Below are 12612 nucleotides of genomic sequence, written 5' to 3' on the forward strand. Positions count from 1 at the left end.
TGAGAAAACTTCAGGAGATACTGAGTGACAGAGAGGCCTGGCATGCTGCCATCCATGGGGTAGCAGAGTCAGAAACAACTGCTCGACTGAACAACGGCAGCAAAACATCACACAGACCACCCACACACACACACACACACACAGCCCAGCAAGTAGTCAGGATCAGCCCTTCAGAGCCAGAGATGTGCAGCTGTTTTACGCTGATGAAACTGAAGCTAGTCCAAGGTCATGGGAGCTCAGCATCTGCCAGGGGCCAAACCTTGGGTGTTAATTCCCTCAGGAAGGGAGTCAGGTGACCTTCTCGCCTTTAGGGGTCACCCCCTGCCCCTCCCTGCCACAAGCTTAGAAAATTCAGCTCACTCCCTGCTTCCCTTCAACCTTTTTACTTCCTCCTCAGCATCCCCTGTGACTTCATGACCTCCTTGGGAGGTGTGTGTGTGTGTGTGCGCGTGCGCGCGCGCGTGCCCGTGTGCCCGTGCCCATGCATGAGCACGGTCACTCAGTCGTGTCCGACTCTTTGCGACCCCATGGACTGTAGTCTGCCAGGCCCCCCTGTCCATGAAATTTTCCAGGCAAGAATACTAGAGTGGGTTGCCATTTCCTACTCCAAGGGATCTTCCCAACCCAGGGATTGAACCCATGTCTCTTGTGTCTCCTGCAGTGGCAGGTAGATATTCTTTACCACCGCACCAGGATCTGCAATCTCAGTGAAACTGTAGTACATACTTTGATTTGGCAATAGAGAAAGTCAGTCTCTGTTCTGAATTCAGTGTCATGTTTTAAGACAACTGTCAAGAAGACAAGGCAATTTTCTTTTCATAACCGTTTTCTCGCGTTGCCCACCTGAGCGTTCATGTTGGCCCCATCCAGGTAGACCTGGCCTCCGTGTTGGTGAATCAGGTCACACACATCTCCAATGTTTTCTTCAAACACTCCATTGGTGGATGGGTATGTAATCATGATTGCTGCTAAGTTCTCCTTGTGTTTATCCACCTGTGAGACAGAAAAGGTGCAGAGGGAGATAACGAGAGGAAATGTTTCTTTCTTAACCAACTGCTCACTTTTCAAAGGATTAAGAAAGATGAAGTCTTGGTCTTTTCATTTCTCAAACTGTCTCTATGTAGGATGCCACTAATAGAAGGTCCACAGCCATTTCCGCCTTCATAAATCATTCTAAAGAAATAACAAGACTCCTTTAGACTAGGTCTCCATGGTCAAGACCAAAAACTGTTCAGAAGATTTCTGGATATTTTGGGCTGAATTTTCTAAAGTGGTTTTCCTTTGGTTCAAATCATCTCAATAATTATTTCAGATTTTTTTCTGGTTCCAGACAAGTCAATTCTCATAGTTCATCTTGCTATGCTCATCTTGCCAAATCCATCCTATCCACTTTCCCTCCCATTCTATTGAAATTAGAATTCCCACTAGGAATGTTCTTCTCTGATTTAAAACAAACAAACAAACAAACAAACATCATTTTTCCTTTTGACAGGAGGCAAGCATATATGAAAGACATGTTCCTGTTTTTTTGACCAGCCAGGCAGAGAAGAGGCTCACGTCAAAACAAAACAAACAAACAAAAGTTTAAAATCATATCCTATATTGGAGAAACAATAATTACACATTTTGACACAGAATATTTATTGGTAAAAATTTTATGGGGCAATGGGAAGTGGGGAGGTGGATGTGAGAGATAAGTAGTATTGTTTGTTTTTATCTTCCTTTTGAAGGTAGTTACATGAAGTTCTCAGTCTCCATGCCTAATAACCCCAACAAAATCGCATTGCCATTCAAGTGATTTCCTTCCCTCTTAAGATGCAGCCTCCAGTCCACCAGTGGAAAGCAGATACGGTTGCTAGGCAACATCTTCCTGAAGGTTGGGAGGTTGGGAGTTTGGGAGTGGGGGTTGGTGTTGCAGGAAGAAGGATGGAATGTTGCCTGAAATTCAGCAACTAATGGCTGGGACCATCACAAACATCTGCAAAAGCTACATTTCTGTTTTAATCCCCAACAGAAAGATTGAGAATACCTGTGACTTCCAGTTTGTTCATGGGGGAAGGAGAAGAAGATTGGGCAGGAGGAAGCAGGCAGATTCTGCCAGGACTAGTCTTACTACCACCATGAATAATTCATCCAGTTCCTTACACATGCACATATTAGAGGACGGAATTTCAGCTTAAAGGACCTTCTCCTTGTTAAAGAAGGAAGAGGTGAAAGAAACTGTGGTCACTTTTACTCTGGACCAAAAATGTGACTCTTGCTTTTATTTTCTTACAGAGATGGCTAGGTTTTCTGATTTTATGCCATTTTCCCTAGACCCATTCGGAGAAGGAACTGCAGTCTTTTAATGAGAATGCAAAAGAAGATAATGTTGGCCTAAACCATCCCTGATCCCCGCCACTTCTTTCCAACCCAGACCTCCCACATCTGGTGAGTGGAAGGTGCGTACCATAGCCTTGAGGTGAGCTGCATCGATGTTCCCATATTTATCCACCTCCACAGGCTGAATCTTCATGCCTGCCATGTGGGCACTTGCAGGATTGGTCCCATGTGCAGATTTTGGAATGAGGCAAACCTTACGAATGAAATGAAAGGAAGGAAAGAGAGAAAAATCACCAGGCTGTTCATAATGACAGAAAAGTCCTACAAAATGCTTGGAGCATAAATACAATAGGTGCCATATATGCTATTTAAACTGACCGGTGGTGCCTTAATATCTGCTACAACGTCATGATTACTATATTGCAAAACAGTGTCCAAAAGAGGAGTTGACACCTGGATCCCCAAATACTGTTCCCTAAAGACTTTCAGAATATTAATACTCTCTTTCCTTATCCCAGTAACACCAAAACAAGCCTAGGCTTATTCTAACCTTGCCTCAGCAATAATATGTAGAAAGCACCTTACAAAAACAAAGATTAGAAATTAAACTCTAGGACTCAGATGCACACATCAGTGCTCTGCTTGGCTCTGCTGGGACCCAGGAGAGATAATGGTAGACATATCCCAAGGCCTCCCAGTGACAACACACCAGTGATGTCATCATTACTGGATGCTTACTCTGTGCAATAGATTCTCTGCTTACATGAGAAAGGCCAAGCACAAATGCCCATCAGTGTCTGCCCTGTGCTCACACAAGGCACTCACTGAGAAGGTTGGCATCTGTATAAATAAATGTCTAGAGGGACTTCTCTGGTGGACCAGCGGTTAAGATTCCATAATTCCAATGCAGGGCATGTGGGTTGGATCCCTGGTTGGGGAACAAAGATCCCACATGCTGTGCAGCACAACCAGATCAAAAAAATAAAATAAATAAAAGGATCCTTTAGACAGGGACTACATTGCCTCAAACAAGACTCCTTGGCAGGGAGGAAACATTTCTTGCTTTGTCAGGAGATTACTCCTCTCTTTCTAAAGTGATCTTGGTGTTGCCAGTATAATTAGGGAAATGAAAATTCTCAAAAAAAAAAAAAAAAGTTGAAGAGATCAAGAAAGAGTATTGCAAGAGCTTAAAGATGTGTTGAATTCTTATGGAAAATGGTTGGTGGGGATAGCACTAAAATTCCCAGGTTTAAATCATTCTCATTTCCTGCCCACAAATCGTGTGACCAGAGGTGAAGACACATGCTCTGTGTGATCTGATGATGCCCCACTATAGGAAAGGGCACCCAGCAGTTCCCTCCAACAGAAAGCAGTAGGAGAAGCAATGTTGACCCTGAAAACAATTCTGTTTTTAATTCCAGAACCAATATTGTCACCCTGTGAAGAAAAACAGATGGGCATTATAAAAATGGGCTTATGAAGGGGAAATTTAACTTTACAGCTGTTTCCTCAAAAACAGCAAAGCCATCTATTTAAGCAAAATGCATGTGACCCAAAGAGAACTATCAACAGAGGCAAAGATGAAATTACTTTGTTCTTCTTCTGTGGACAGTTAACACTCTTTGAATGGTGACCCCATGAACTGCAGCACACCAGGCTTCCCTGTCTTTCACTATCTCCCAGAGTTTGCTCAATCTTAAGTCCATTGAGTCAGTGATGCCATCCAATCATCTCATCCTCTTTTGCCCCCTTCTCCTCCTGCCCTTAATCTTTCCCAGCATCAGGGTCTTTTCCAATAAGTCGGCTTCTTCACATAACGTGGCCGAAGTGTTCGAGTTTCAGCTTCAATATCACTCCTTCCAATGAATATTCAGGGTTGATTTCCTTTAGGATTAACTGGTTTGACCTCCTTGCTGTCCAGGGAACTCTCAAGAGTCTTCTCCAGCACCACAGTTTGAAAGCATCAAAGCGCTTAGTCTTCTTTATGGTACAATTCTCACATCTGCACACGACTAGTGGAAAAACCATAGCTTTGACTATACAGACCTTTGTTGGCAAAATGTTGTCTCTGCTTTTTAATACACTGTCTAGGGATATAAGGATTAGCAGGAAGAAAATGTCTCAGTCAGTTTTTCAATGATTTGTTGCTGTTAGACATTTCTGATTTTCTATGTGGATCCTCACTTTAAAATGTGTAGTACTGTTAGGGACTCCCAATACCTAAGTTCTAGGACCATGTCCTAGGTTCTAGGACAGAACCTAGATTTGATACTTTAGCCAACACTAACTCTCTTTGGTTCATTTATGCCAATTTAGGTGGATTCTATATTTTTCTAACTCCCTAGTGTGCCTGGCATAGACCCAACATAGCTCATCTTCAAAAGACTTGCCAAATGAGTGAAGGATTAAGGAGAAGAAATCCTTTGCAAGGGAAATCAATTTCTTACCACTGGTCAAATCCAAAATCCAAAGGCCACTACTTTGCCTCAGGCAACTGAGAAAAGAAAAATACATACAGGTTTTGGTGGTGCTTTTTTAGTTTGTTTGGGTCAATGTATCCCCTTTGTATAGGAAATTCAATCACTGATCAGCAAACCTGAATTAGTATTTGACTAACAAATGAGTAATAATTATAAAGTGCTTAGGATAGTGCCTGGCACATGCAATTTTTACATAAGTGTTTTTTAAATAATTTGTAGTCTCCCAAATTAAACTGGTAAATCAAGAATTTGGCCATTGCATTTTAGGAACCTCTGAAATTTAACCTAAGAGCAAATGTGAAAATAACTTCCAAAACAGTTTGAAATAAGAAAATCATCAGGAATCCAGGAGGTTCTATAGCATGACTTCCCTACACATTTTTTTTTTTTTTTTTTGCAAAACAGGATATATTTTACTAGTTTCTGTTATAGTCTATTATATGGGAGCAGCTGTCTTGGACATCTCTGATACAGAAAAATCCTCCATGATTATTTGAATAATAAATCATTTTCTTCTTCTCTAACTAAAAAGTCAGGTTTAATTAAAATCTTTAGGATGCCAACATTTCCAAACTTGAGGGTTCTGTTTCTACAAGCTCAATGACTGGGTCGTCGTCCCTGCCTCCCTCACCCACCCTCAAAATGCAGCATCCCACTCCTCCCTGTCCTTCAGTGGAATAACCTCTCCTAACACTTCAGTGATAGCAATGTGAACAGGGGAGCCAGGAGAAGCATCACACACAAGGGGACTGAGATAGAAGGGAGGACTGGAAAAAACAAAGAAGGAAAAAGAGCTGAGAAGAATCCATGCGTCGTAGAAGAACTCTGTTGCTGCTGTTGTTTAGCCGCACAGTCGTGTCCAACTCTTTTGCGATCCGTGGACTGTAGACCGCCAGGCTCCCCTGTCCATGGGATTTCCCAGGCAAGAACACTGGAGTGGGTTGCCATTTCTTTCTCCAGGGGATCTAACCGACCCAGGGGTCGAACCTAGGTCTCTTGCACTGGCAGGTGGATTCTTTACCTCTGAGTCACCAGGGAAACCTAGAAGAACTCTGCCCAGGCCCAGTCTCTCATCCTTATTTTGTGACCTTTCTGGTTTGGCCCCCAACTCCTCGACATTAACGTACAGTTCCTGGGGTCAGCCTGGAGAACTAGGAACCAGTGCAGGATGAGAAGTGTCACAGAGTAGACAGAACCTGGATTTTAGCTGGCCTTTTCTCGCTAGCTGGTCACAGGCCTACCACAAGCACCACAGTGCGGATCCCAGTGGCTTCCCCATAAAGCAGGAACAACACGGAGATGGTAACACAGAATGAATGGCTCCCTCTCCTGGAGTCCCAGAAACTTCATGGTTAAAGAGCATGAACCAGGGGCTACTCAGTACAAGGAAGCCACAGAGGAAAAATAGAAAAGGCAACTCTAAATGTCAGTCATCTGGTAGCCTCTCACTGGACAACCAGAATCCCAACATCTCCTTTCTGACTCTATGAAAGCACTGAGATTTTGAGGTCCAAAGAACAACTTTAATTTCAAACTAACCCTTCTTTAGAAAATCGAAGAATTCAAACCCAAGTGAAAAAAAATTTTAAAGTTGCAATATCAAGAAGGTGGGAGAAAAAAAGTGTTTCCTCTCATTTTGTGAAAGGAAAGTAAACTAGTATTTAAATTCTTCCCTGCAAAATCCAGGTAACTAGTCATAAATAATCTTCCAGCTTTAATAAAACTAGGAATGGACTAAGACGGGGCTACCACCAACTGCACCCTACTTCTGTGTGCAGCCAGAAGGACTCCGGCCCCATTTTCCCTAAACTTCCTGGGCTGGGCAGACGCTTGTGACTTGCTCCTGACTCTTACCTACTAATACCATCTCCACAGCTCATGAAGTTCAAGGTCAGCGTGGCCACCACCAGGAACACAGGCCTCCTTAGGCCACAATCTGAAGCCTGTGTTCTTAGGTCATCTGCTAAGGGCACTGCCTCAGGATTAGTGGAGGTCTGTGGAGCCCATTAGCACCTGCTGGTCCCACAAGGGCCTCCAAAAGCAGTTTGGACCCTGGAGACTAGACTCTAACTCAAAGCAAACGATGAAACAGAACCGTGAACTCTGCTCCATGTCTTCTTTTGTTGTTGAGAGCTGAGAATCACTAATAAGGAATTTATTTATTCAATAAATATTTTTTGAGCATACATAGGGCAAGAACTGGGCTCAGGCACAGTAGGAGTTATAGAAGAATGAAAGCTCGGTCTCTGCCCTCTGTCCAGGCCTGGGGCCAGGGCTGAGCCAAGGAGGGAGACGTGGAATGGCAACATTCCTTCCCCTTCCACCCTTTGCTCCCTGGGGGCAGCAGTTCTGCAGCCAACTGGCTAACTTTTACAGACTGGGTCTAAGAAGCCTTTTACCTCAAAACGTTTTCCCTCAAAATGGTCCAGTGAAAAGTCTTAGAGGCAAGGATCATAATAGCCACTTCATAGACATTTGTTTCTTGATTATATGTTTCCCCAACTTCTTCCAAGAAGACTTGGAGGGAGTATCCCACAGAACAAAAGGGACCCTAAAACTGAACCCACTGCCCTCCCCCCACCCCACTCCAGCGGTAAGCAAATGGTTCATACTCACAGTTCTGTGTGTCTCTCCTTTCGCATCTAAGTAGGCTCGGATAGAGGCCAGCCCGGCGTATTCCCCCTGGGCTCCGCTGCAAAGACAGGAAGAAGAGGGTCAGTGCTTTATGCCTCTCTGCCTTCATGTACTCATTCAATATTCATCAGGTACGGGCTGTAGGTTCACCAACATGTGACACAAAGTCCCTCCTAGAAAACAGTAAGCTCACCTAGGACCCCTGCACGAGCCGAATTCCACGAACAACCAGAACAACACCTGGTATGTGCACTATAGCTCACCCATTCCTACTCAGAGATGGGATTTCAACCCTCGCTCAGGACCATGCATCTAAAAAAAATCGTTTTCATTATGGAAAGTTCCAAAACTGTGCAAAAGTAGAGAGAAGAATGTAAGGGACCACCACATTGTGCCTCTTACCCAGCTTTAAAAATTAAAAGATTATGGTCAATCTTGTTTCTACCTATATCCCTCACTAACCCTCTCACTCTGAACTAGATTGTTGTGAAGCAAAACTCAAGCATCATATCATTTCATCAATTCAAACTTCAATATGTATTTTTCAAAGGTAAGAATTATTTTTTAAAATATAATTGCAATTATCACACTTAAAATGATGAACAATAATTTCTTAATATCACTAAATATTAGGCAATGATCCGATTATACTGCAAAGGAATTGTACATTGAGTACAATTAATTGAGTGTAATTGAGTGTGGTACCATTCCTGACAGACTCGGGGTCAGCTTTCCTAGGCCCCACATAGTCACGGCTGCTAGAGGCTGGCCATACCCATCTCAGCAGTCCTTGAAGGCACCACTTTTAGAGCACACTTAATGACTAACATTCCAGGGAGGAGTGCTGAGTCAATCATAAACTGTTACTTAATGTTCTCAGTACTCTCTGCAGGAAGGAAAGGAAGTGAGTAATAGGTTTTTTAATCCCATTCAAAATGCATATTTCCTCCATTTCACAAAATTACACCATCTTTTGACTCTGTGGAATGCCCAGTGGTTTTGGCATTCATCCCTCCTGGTCACCCCGTAATAATGAGATCATACTCTAAAAAAGAACAAGGCTTAAGAATAAACTAGATAAATTGTTTTATTTCTACATGAAAAGCTAAACTTGAGCCCTAGAAAACATTTTTTTGAGAAAATGGTGGGATAGAACCAGTTGAATATGACATATCTGCAAACTAGTATAGGGACATTGATGGCTTGGTGTCAGGAGATGGCAGGATTGACGATTTAGGGCTCAGCATGAGAAGAGGACAGAGCAGAGGAAAACATCGGGGGTGCAAGGCTTGGAGTCTGGCTGGAGGAATAAAGGGAAGCGGTGAATCCACAGCGTGGGTGCCACAGAGCAACAGAAGAGAATAGATGAGCTAAGGAATAATGGTAAGTGTAAGCTGCTCCAGTAATTAAGCACTTCCTATCTGCCAGGCACTGTGGTGCATAGACAAACCACAGGTAAATGAGAACCATTACTGCTGTCACCACCAAGCATTTTATAATTTTTTTTTTGACCTCAGAAAATGTATAGACTAGTATTAGGCATGGAGCAGCTCTGCAATACATGTTTAGTCAATTTGTTCAAAACTGAGTTCTTCTTCAGTCCAGACAACATTAATGTCATCATTTCGCCCATGGAAAAGGACTTCAACAAATGGACTTTGTCTCTACTCAATACTCTGTAATGATCTATTTGGAAAAAGAATTTTTTTTAAAAAGTGGATATATTTACATGTATAACTGATTCACTTTGATGTATAGTGGAAACTAACACATTGTAAATGAACTATACTCCAATAAAAATGAATTTGCTGCTGCTAAGTCGCTTCAGTCATGTCTGACTCTGTGCGACCCCATAGACGGTGGCCCACCAGGCTCCCCTGTCCCTGGGATTCTCCAGGCAAGAACACCAGAGTGGGTTGCCATTTCCTTCTCCAATGCATGAAAGTGAAAAGTGAAAGTGAAGTCGCTCAGTCGTGTCCAACTATTAGCGACCCCATGGACTACAGCCTACCAGGCTCCTCTGTCCATGGGATTTTCCAGGCAAGAGTACTGGAGTGGGGTGCCATTGCCTTCTCCGAAAAATGAATTTAAAAATGGATTTTGTATTTCCTTCTGTGTTTTTCTCATGACTTCTACTCATCTTGTGCTGGAAGATCAATCAAAGAAGGAAAGAAGAGACTGGAGCTAGGAGCCAGCAATCTAAGAGAAAGGCAGTATGCCAAAGACTTGATCAGAAATGCTGGATGTTTCCCGGCTTAGATGTTCTTAAAATCAGTCATGTTCCAAAAAGCGCAAAAGATATATCCTAAATCCTCCATAAGGATTATTCCTGGGGTACTATGAAAATAAAGGGAATTATTAGTGCCACCTGTTGGTGAAAAAGCATTATGAATAGTATCTGCTTATCTGCATAACCCAGATGAGAACTCATCAGGAAAGTACTACATGTGGAAGGGCAGCTAGGATAGTGGTTTTCTGACATCTATTCAAAACCAAGGGATTATACTGCATGGCACAGAGGACTCGATTCAATACTCTGTAATGGCCTATATAAGAAAAGAATCTTAAGAGCAGATATATGTATATGTGTAACTGACCCACTTTGCTATAAACCTGAAACTAACACAACATTGTAAATCTACTATAAAATAAAAATTAAATTTCTGCATGGTTTTTAAATTTATGAAAAAGTTAACATAGAACCCATTTTGCATGACTGCAGAATATGCTACAATTCATGACTTAGGGTGAATCCTGAAGTGAAGTGAAGTGAAATCGCTCAATCGTGTCCGACTCTGCGACCCCATGGACTGTAGCCTACCAGGCTTCTCCATCCATGGGATTTTCCAGGCAAGAATACTGGAGTGGGTTGCTAGTTCCTTCTCCAGGGGATCTTCCTGACCCAGGAATCGAACCCAGGTTTCCTGCATTGCAGGCAGACGCTTTACCCTCTGAGCCAGGGAAGCCCTAGAAGTCGCCAAAATTCATGCTGAATTATACTATAATTGAACTGAGAAAACAGTAGCATGTTTTATTTAAAACAGTCAAAGTGGGATGTTGTATTGATACAAGTCAAAAGGTATTAAAAATGTGCTCTAGAGAAAATGACGTTATGTATGGATCATAACTGAAAATTTAGGTGCTTATAATTTCAGCTTTATACATTTTTTGAATTATTCTTGTTTTAATTTTCTCTATTCTTCTGAAAATCATTAAATAGGTTAACACACCATTGTAGTTCACACACCAATAGCCACATTAAACGTGCAGTTTCAGAGACGTTTTCTTTTAAGCTGTCTACTAGTCGGTGGGCCTATTTTATTTTATTTTATTAACAACATCTGAAATTCTTAAGTTTTCTATACAATGTCCCTAAAAAATGTTACAATTAAAAAGACATTTTTGTGAAAAAGATTTTTTGAGTGATAAACTGTAAATTTAAATATGAAGTGAATTCCTTCCCATCTATAATATCTAACACCTAGCCCATTGCAAAAACTGAAACATTTGGAAGCTAAAATATGCATCATTACCCAATGAAACCAACATTTTTATAGATATAGGATTATTCTAAAATTTATATGTAAAGACAAAACAACTGAAATAGCATTCTGAAAAAGAAAAAAGAGGAATCAGTCCTGCCTCTAATGTCAAAGCTCTCCTTGACCTGATGTCCCTTTTCAAGTAGTCAGACAACAAGCTCCTCTGGATCTTAGTCTCCATCTGTCACATGGAGATAATGCCACCCGATTTACAGATGAATTTAAAATTAGTATTAGTAATACATTCTTCTGACTTTTTAAAAACTTCATAATGAAAAAAGGGATGAAGCTTAAGGTTAAAAAAAAAAAAAAGCCCCTAATTCTTACCAGTTTTACTCCCTCAAAAGAAGCAGTATTACTAATTTCTTGTGATACATAATGTTTAGGTACACATATATCCCCTCCCTTTTGGAACTTCCTCCCGTCTCCCTCCCTATCCCACCCCTCTAGGTTGATACAGAGCCCCTGTTTGAGTTTCCTGAGCCATACAGCAAATTCCCACAGGCTATCTATTTTACCTATGGTAATGAAAGTTTCCATGTTACTCTTTCCATACATCTCACCCTCTCCTCCCCTCTCCCCATGTCTATAAGTCTATTCTCTGTGTCTGTTTCTCTATTGCTGCCCTGTAAATAAATTCTTCAGCACTATTTTTCTAGGTTCTGTATATGTGCAGTAGAATACGATATTCATCTTTGTCCTTCTGTCTCACTTCACTCTGTATAATAGGTTCTAGGTCCATCCATCTCATCAGAACTGACTCAAGTGCGTCTCTTTCTACGACTGAGAAATACGCCATCGTGCATATGCACCACGGCTTCCTTCTCCATCCCCTGTCGATGGGCATCTAGGTGGTTGCAATGGGCATCTAGCACTGTTGTAAGAAGTGCTGCGATGATACATGTGCCTTTTTCAACCCTGGCTTCCTCAGGGTATATGCCTAGGAGTGGGATTGCTGGGTCATATCATATGGTGGTTTTATTCCTAGTTTTTTAAGGAATCTCCATACCGTCTTCCATAGTGGCTGTATCAATTTATATTCCCACCAACAGTGCAAGAGAGTGCCCTTTTCTCCATACCCTCTCCAGCATTGTTCGTAGACTTTTTGATGATGGCCATTCTGATCAGTGTGAGGTGATATCTAATTGTAGTTTTGATTTGCATTTCTCTAATAATGAGCGATATTGAGCATCTTTTCATGTGTTTGTTAGCCATCTGTGTGTCGTCTTTGGAGAAATGTCTGTTTAGGTCTTTTTCCTGCTTTTTGATTGGGTTGTTTGTTTTTCTGGTATTGAGTTGTATGAGCTGCTTGTACATTTTGGAGATTAATCCTTTGTCAGTTGCTTCATTTGCTATTATTTTCTTCCATTCTGAGGGCTGTCTTTTCACCTTGCTTATATTTTCCTATGCTGTGCAAAAACTTTAAAATTTAATCAGGACTCACTTGTTTACTTTTGTTTTTATTTCCATTACTCTAGGAGGTGGATCATCGGAGAAGGCAGTGGCACCCCACTCCAGTACTCTTGCCTGGAAAATCCCATGGATGGAGGAGCCTGGAGGGCTGCAGTCCATGGGGTCGCTGAGGGTCAGACACAACTGAGCGACTTCACTTCCACTTTTCACTTTCATGCGTT

General features: G+C 41.8%; 1 protein-coding gene across 1 annotated transcript in view; it reads right to left on the reverse strand.

The window, feature by feature from the left end:
- Positions 1–12612, reverse strand: part of GLDC (glycine decarboxylase) — an 84984-nt gene that overhangs the window by 17922 nt on the left and 54450 nt on the right. The window contains exons 16-18 of the mRNA XM_004004372.6: positions 7419–7494; positions 2450–2575; positions 844–993 (exon numbers count right to left, since the gene is read on the reverse strand). Coding sequence (XP_004004421.1) covers positions 844–993; positions 2450–2575; positions 7419–7494 — 352 coding nt within the window. The remainder of the gene's footprint in view (positions 1–843; positions 994–2449; positions 2576–7418; positions 7495–12612) is intronic.

Source organism: Ovis aries, chromosome 2 (genome assembly GCF_016772045.2).
Source record: "Ovis aries strain OAR_USU_Benz2616 breed Rambouillet chromosome 2, ARS-UI_Ramb_v3.0, whole genome shotgun sequence".
In the NCBI taxonomy this organism is placed as follows: Eukaryota; Metazoa; Chordata; class Mammalia; order Artiodactyla; family Bovidae; genus Ovis; species Ovis aries.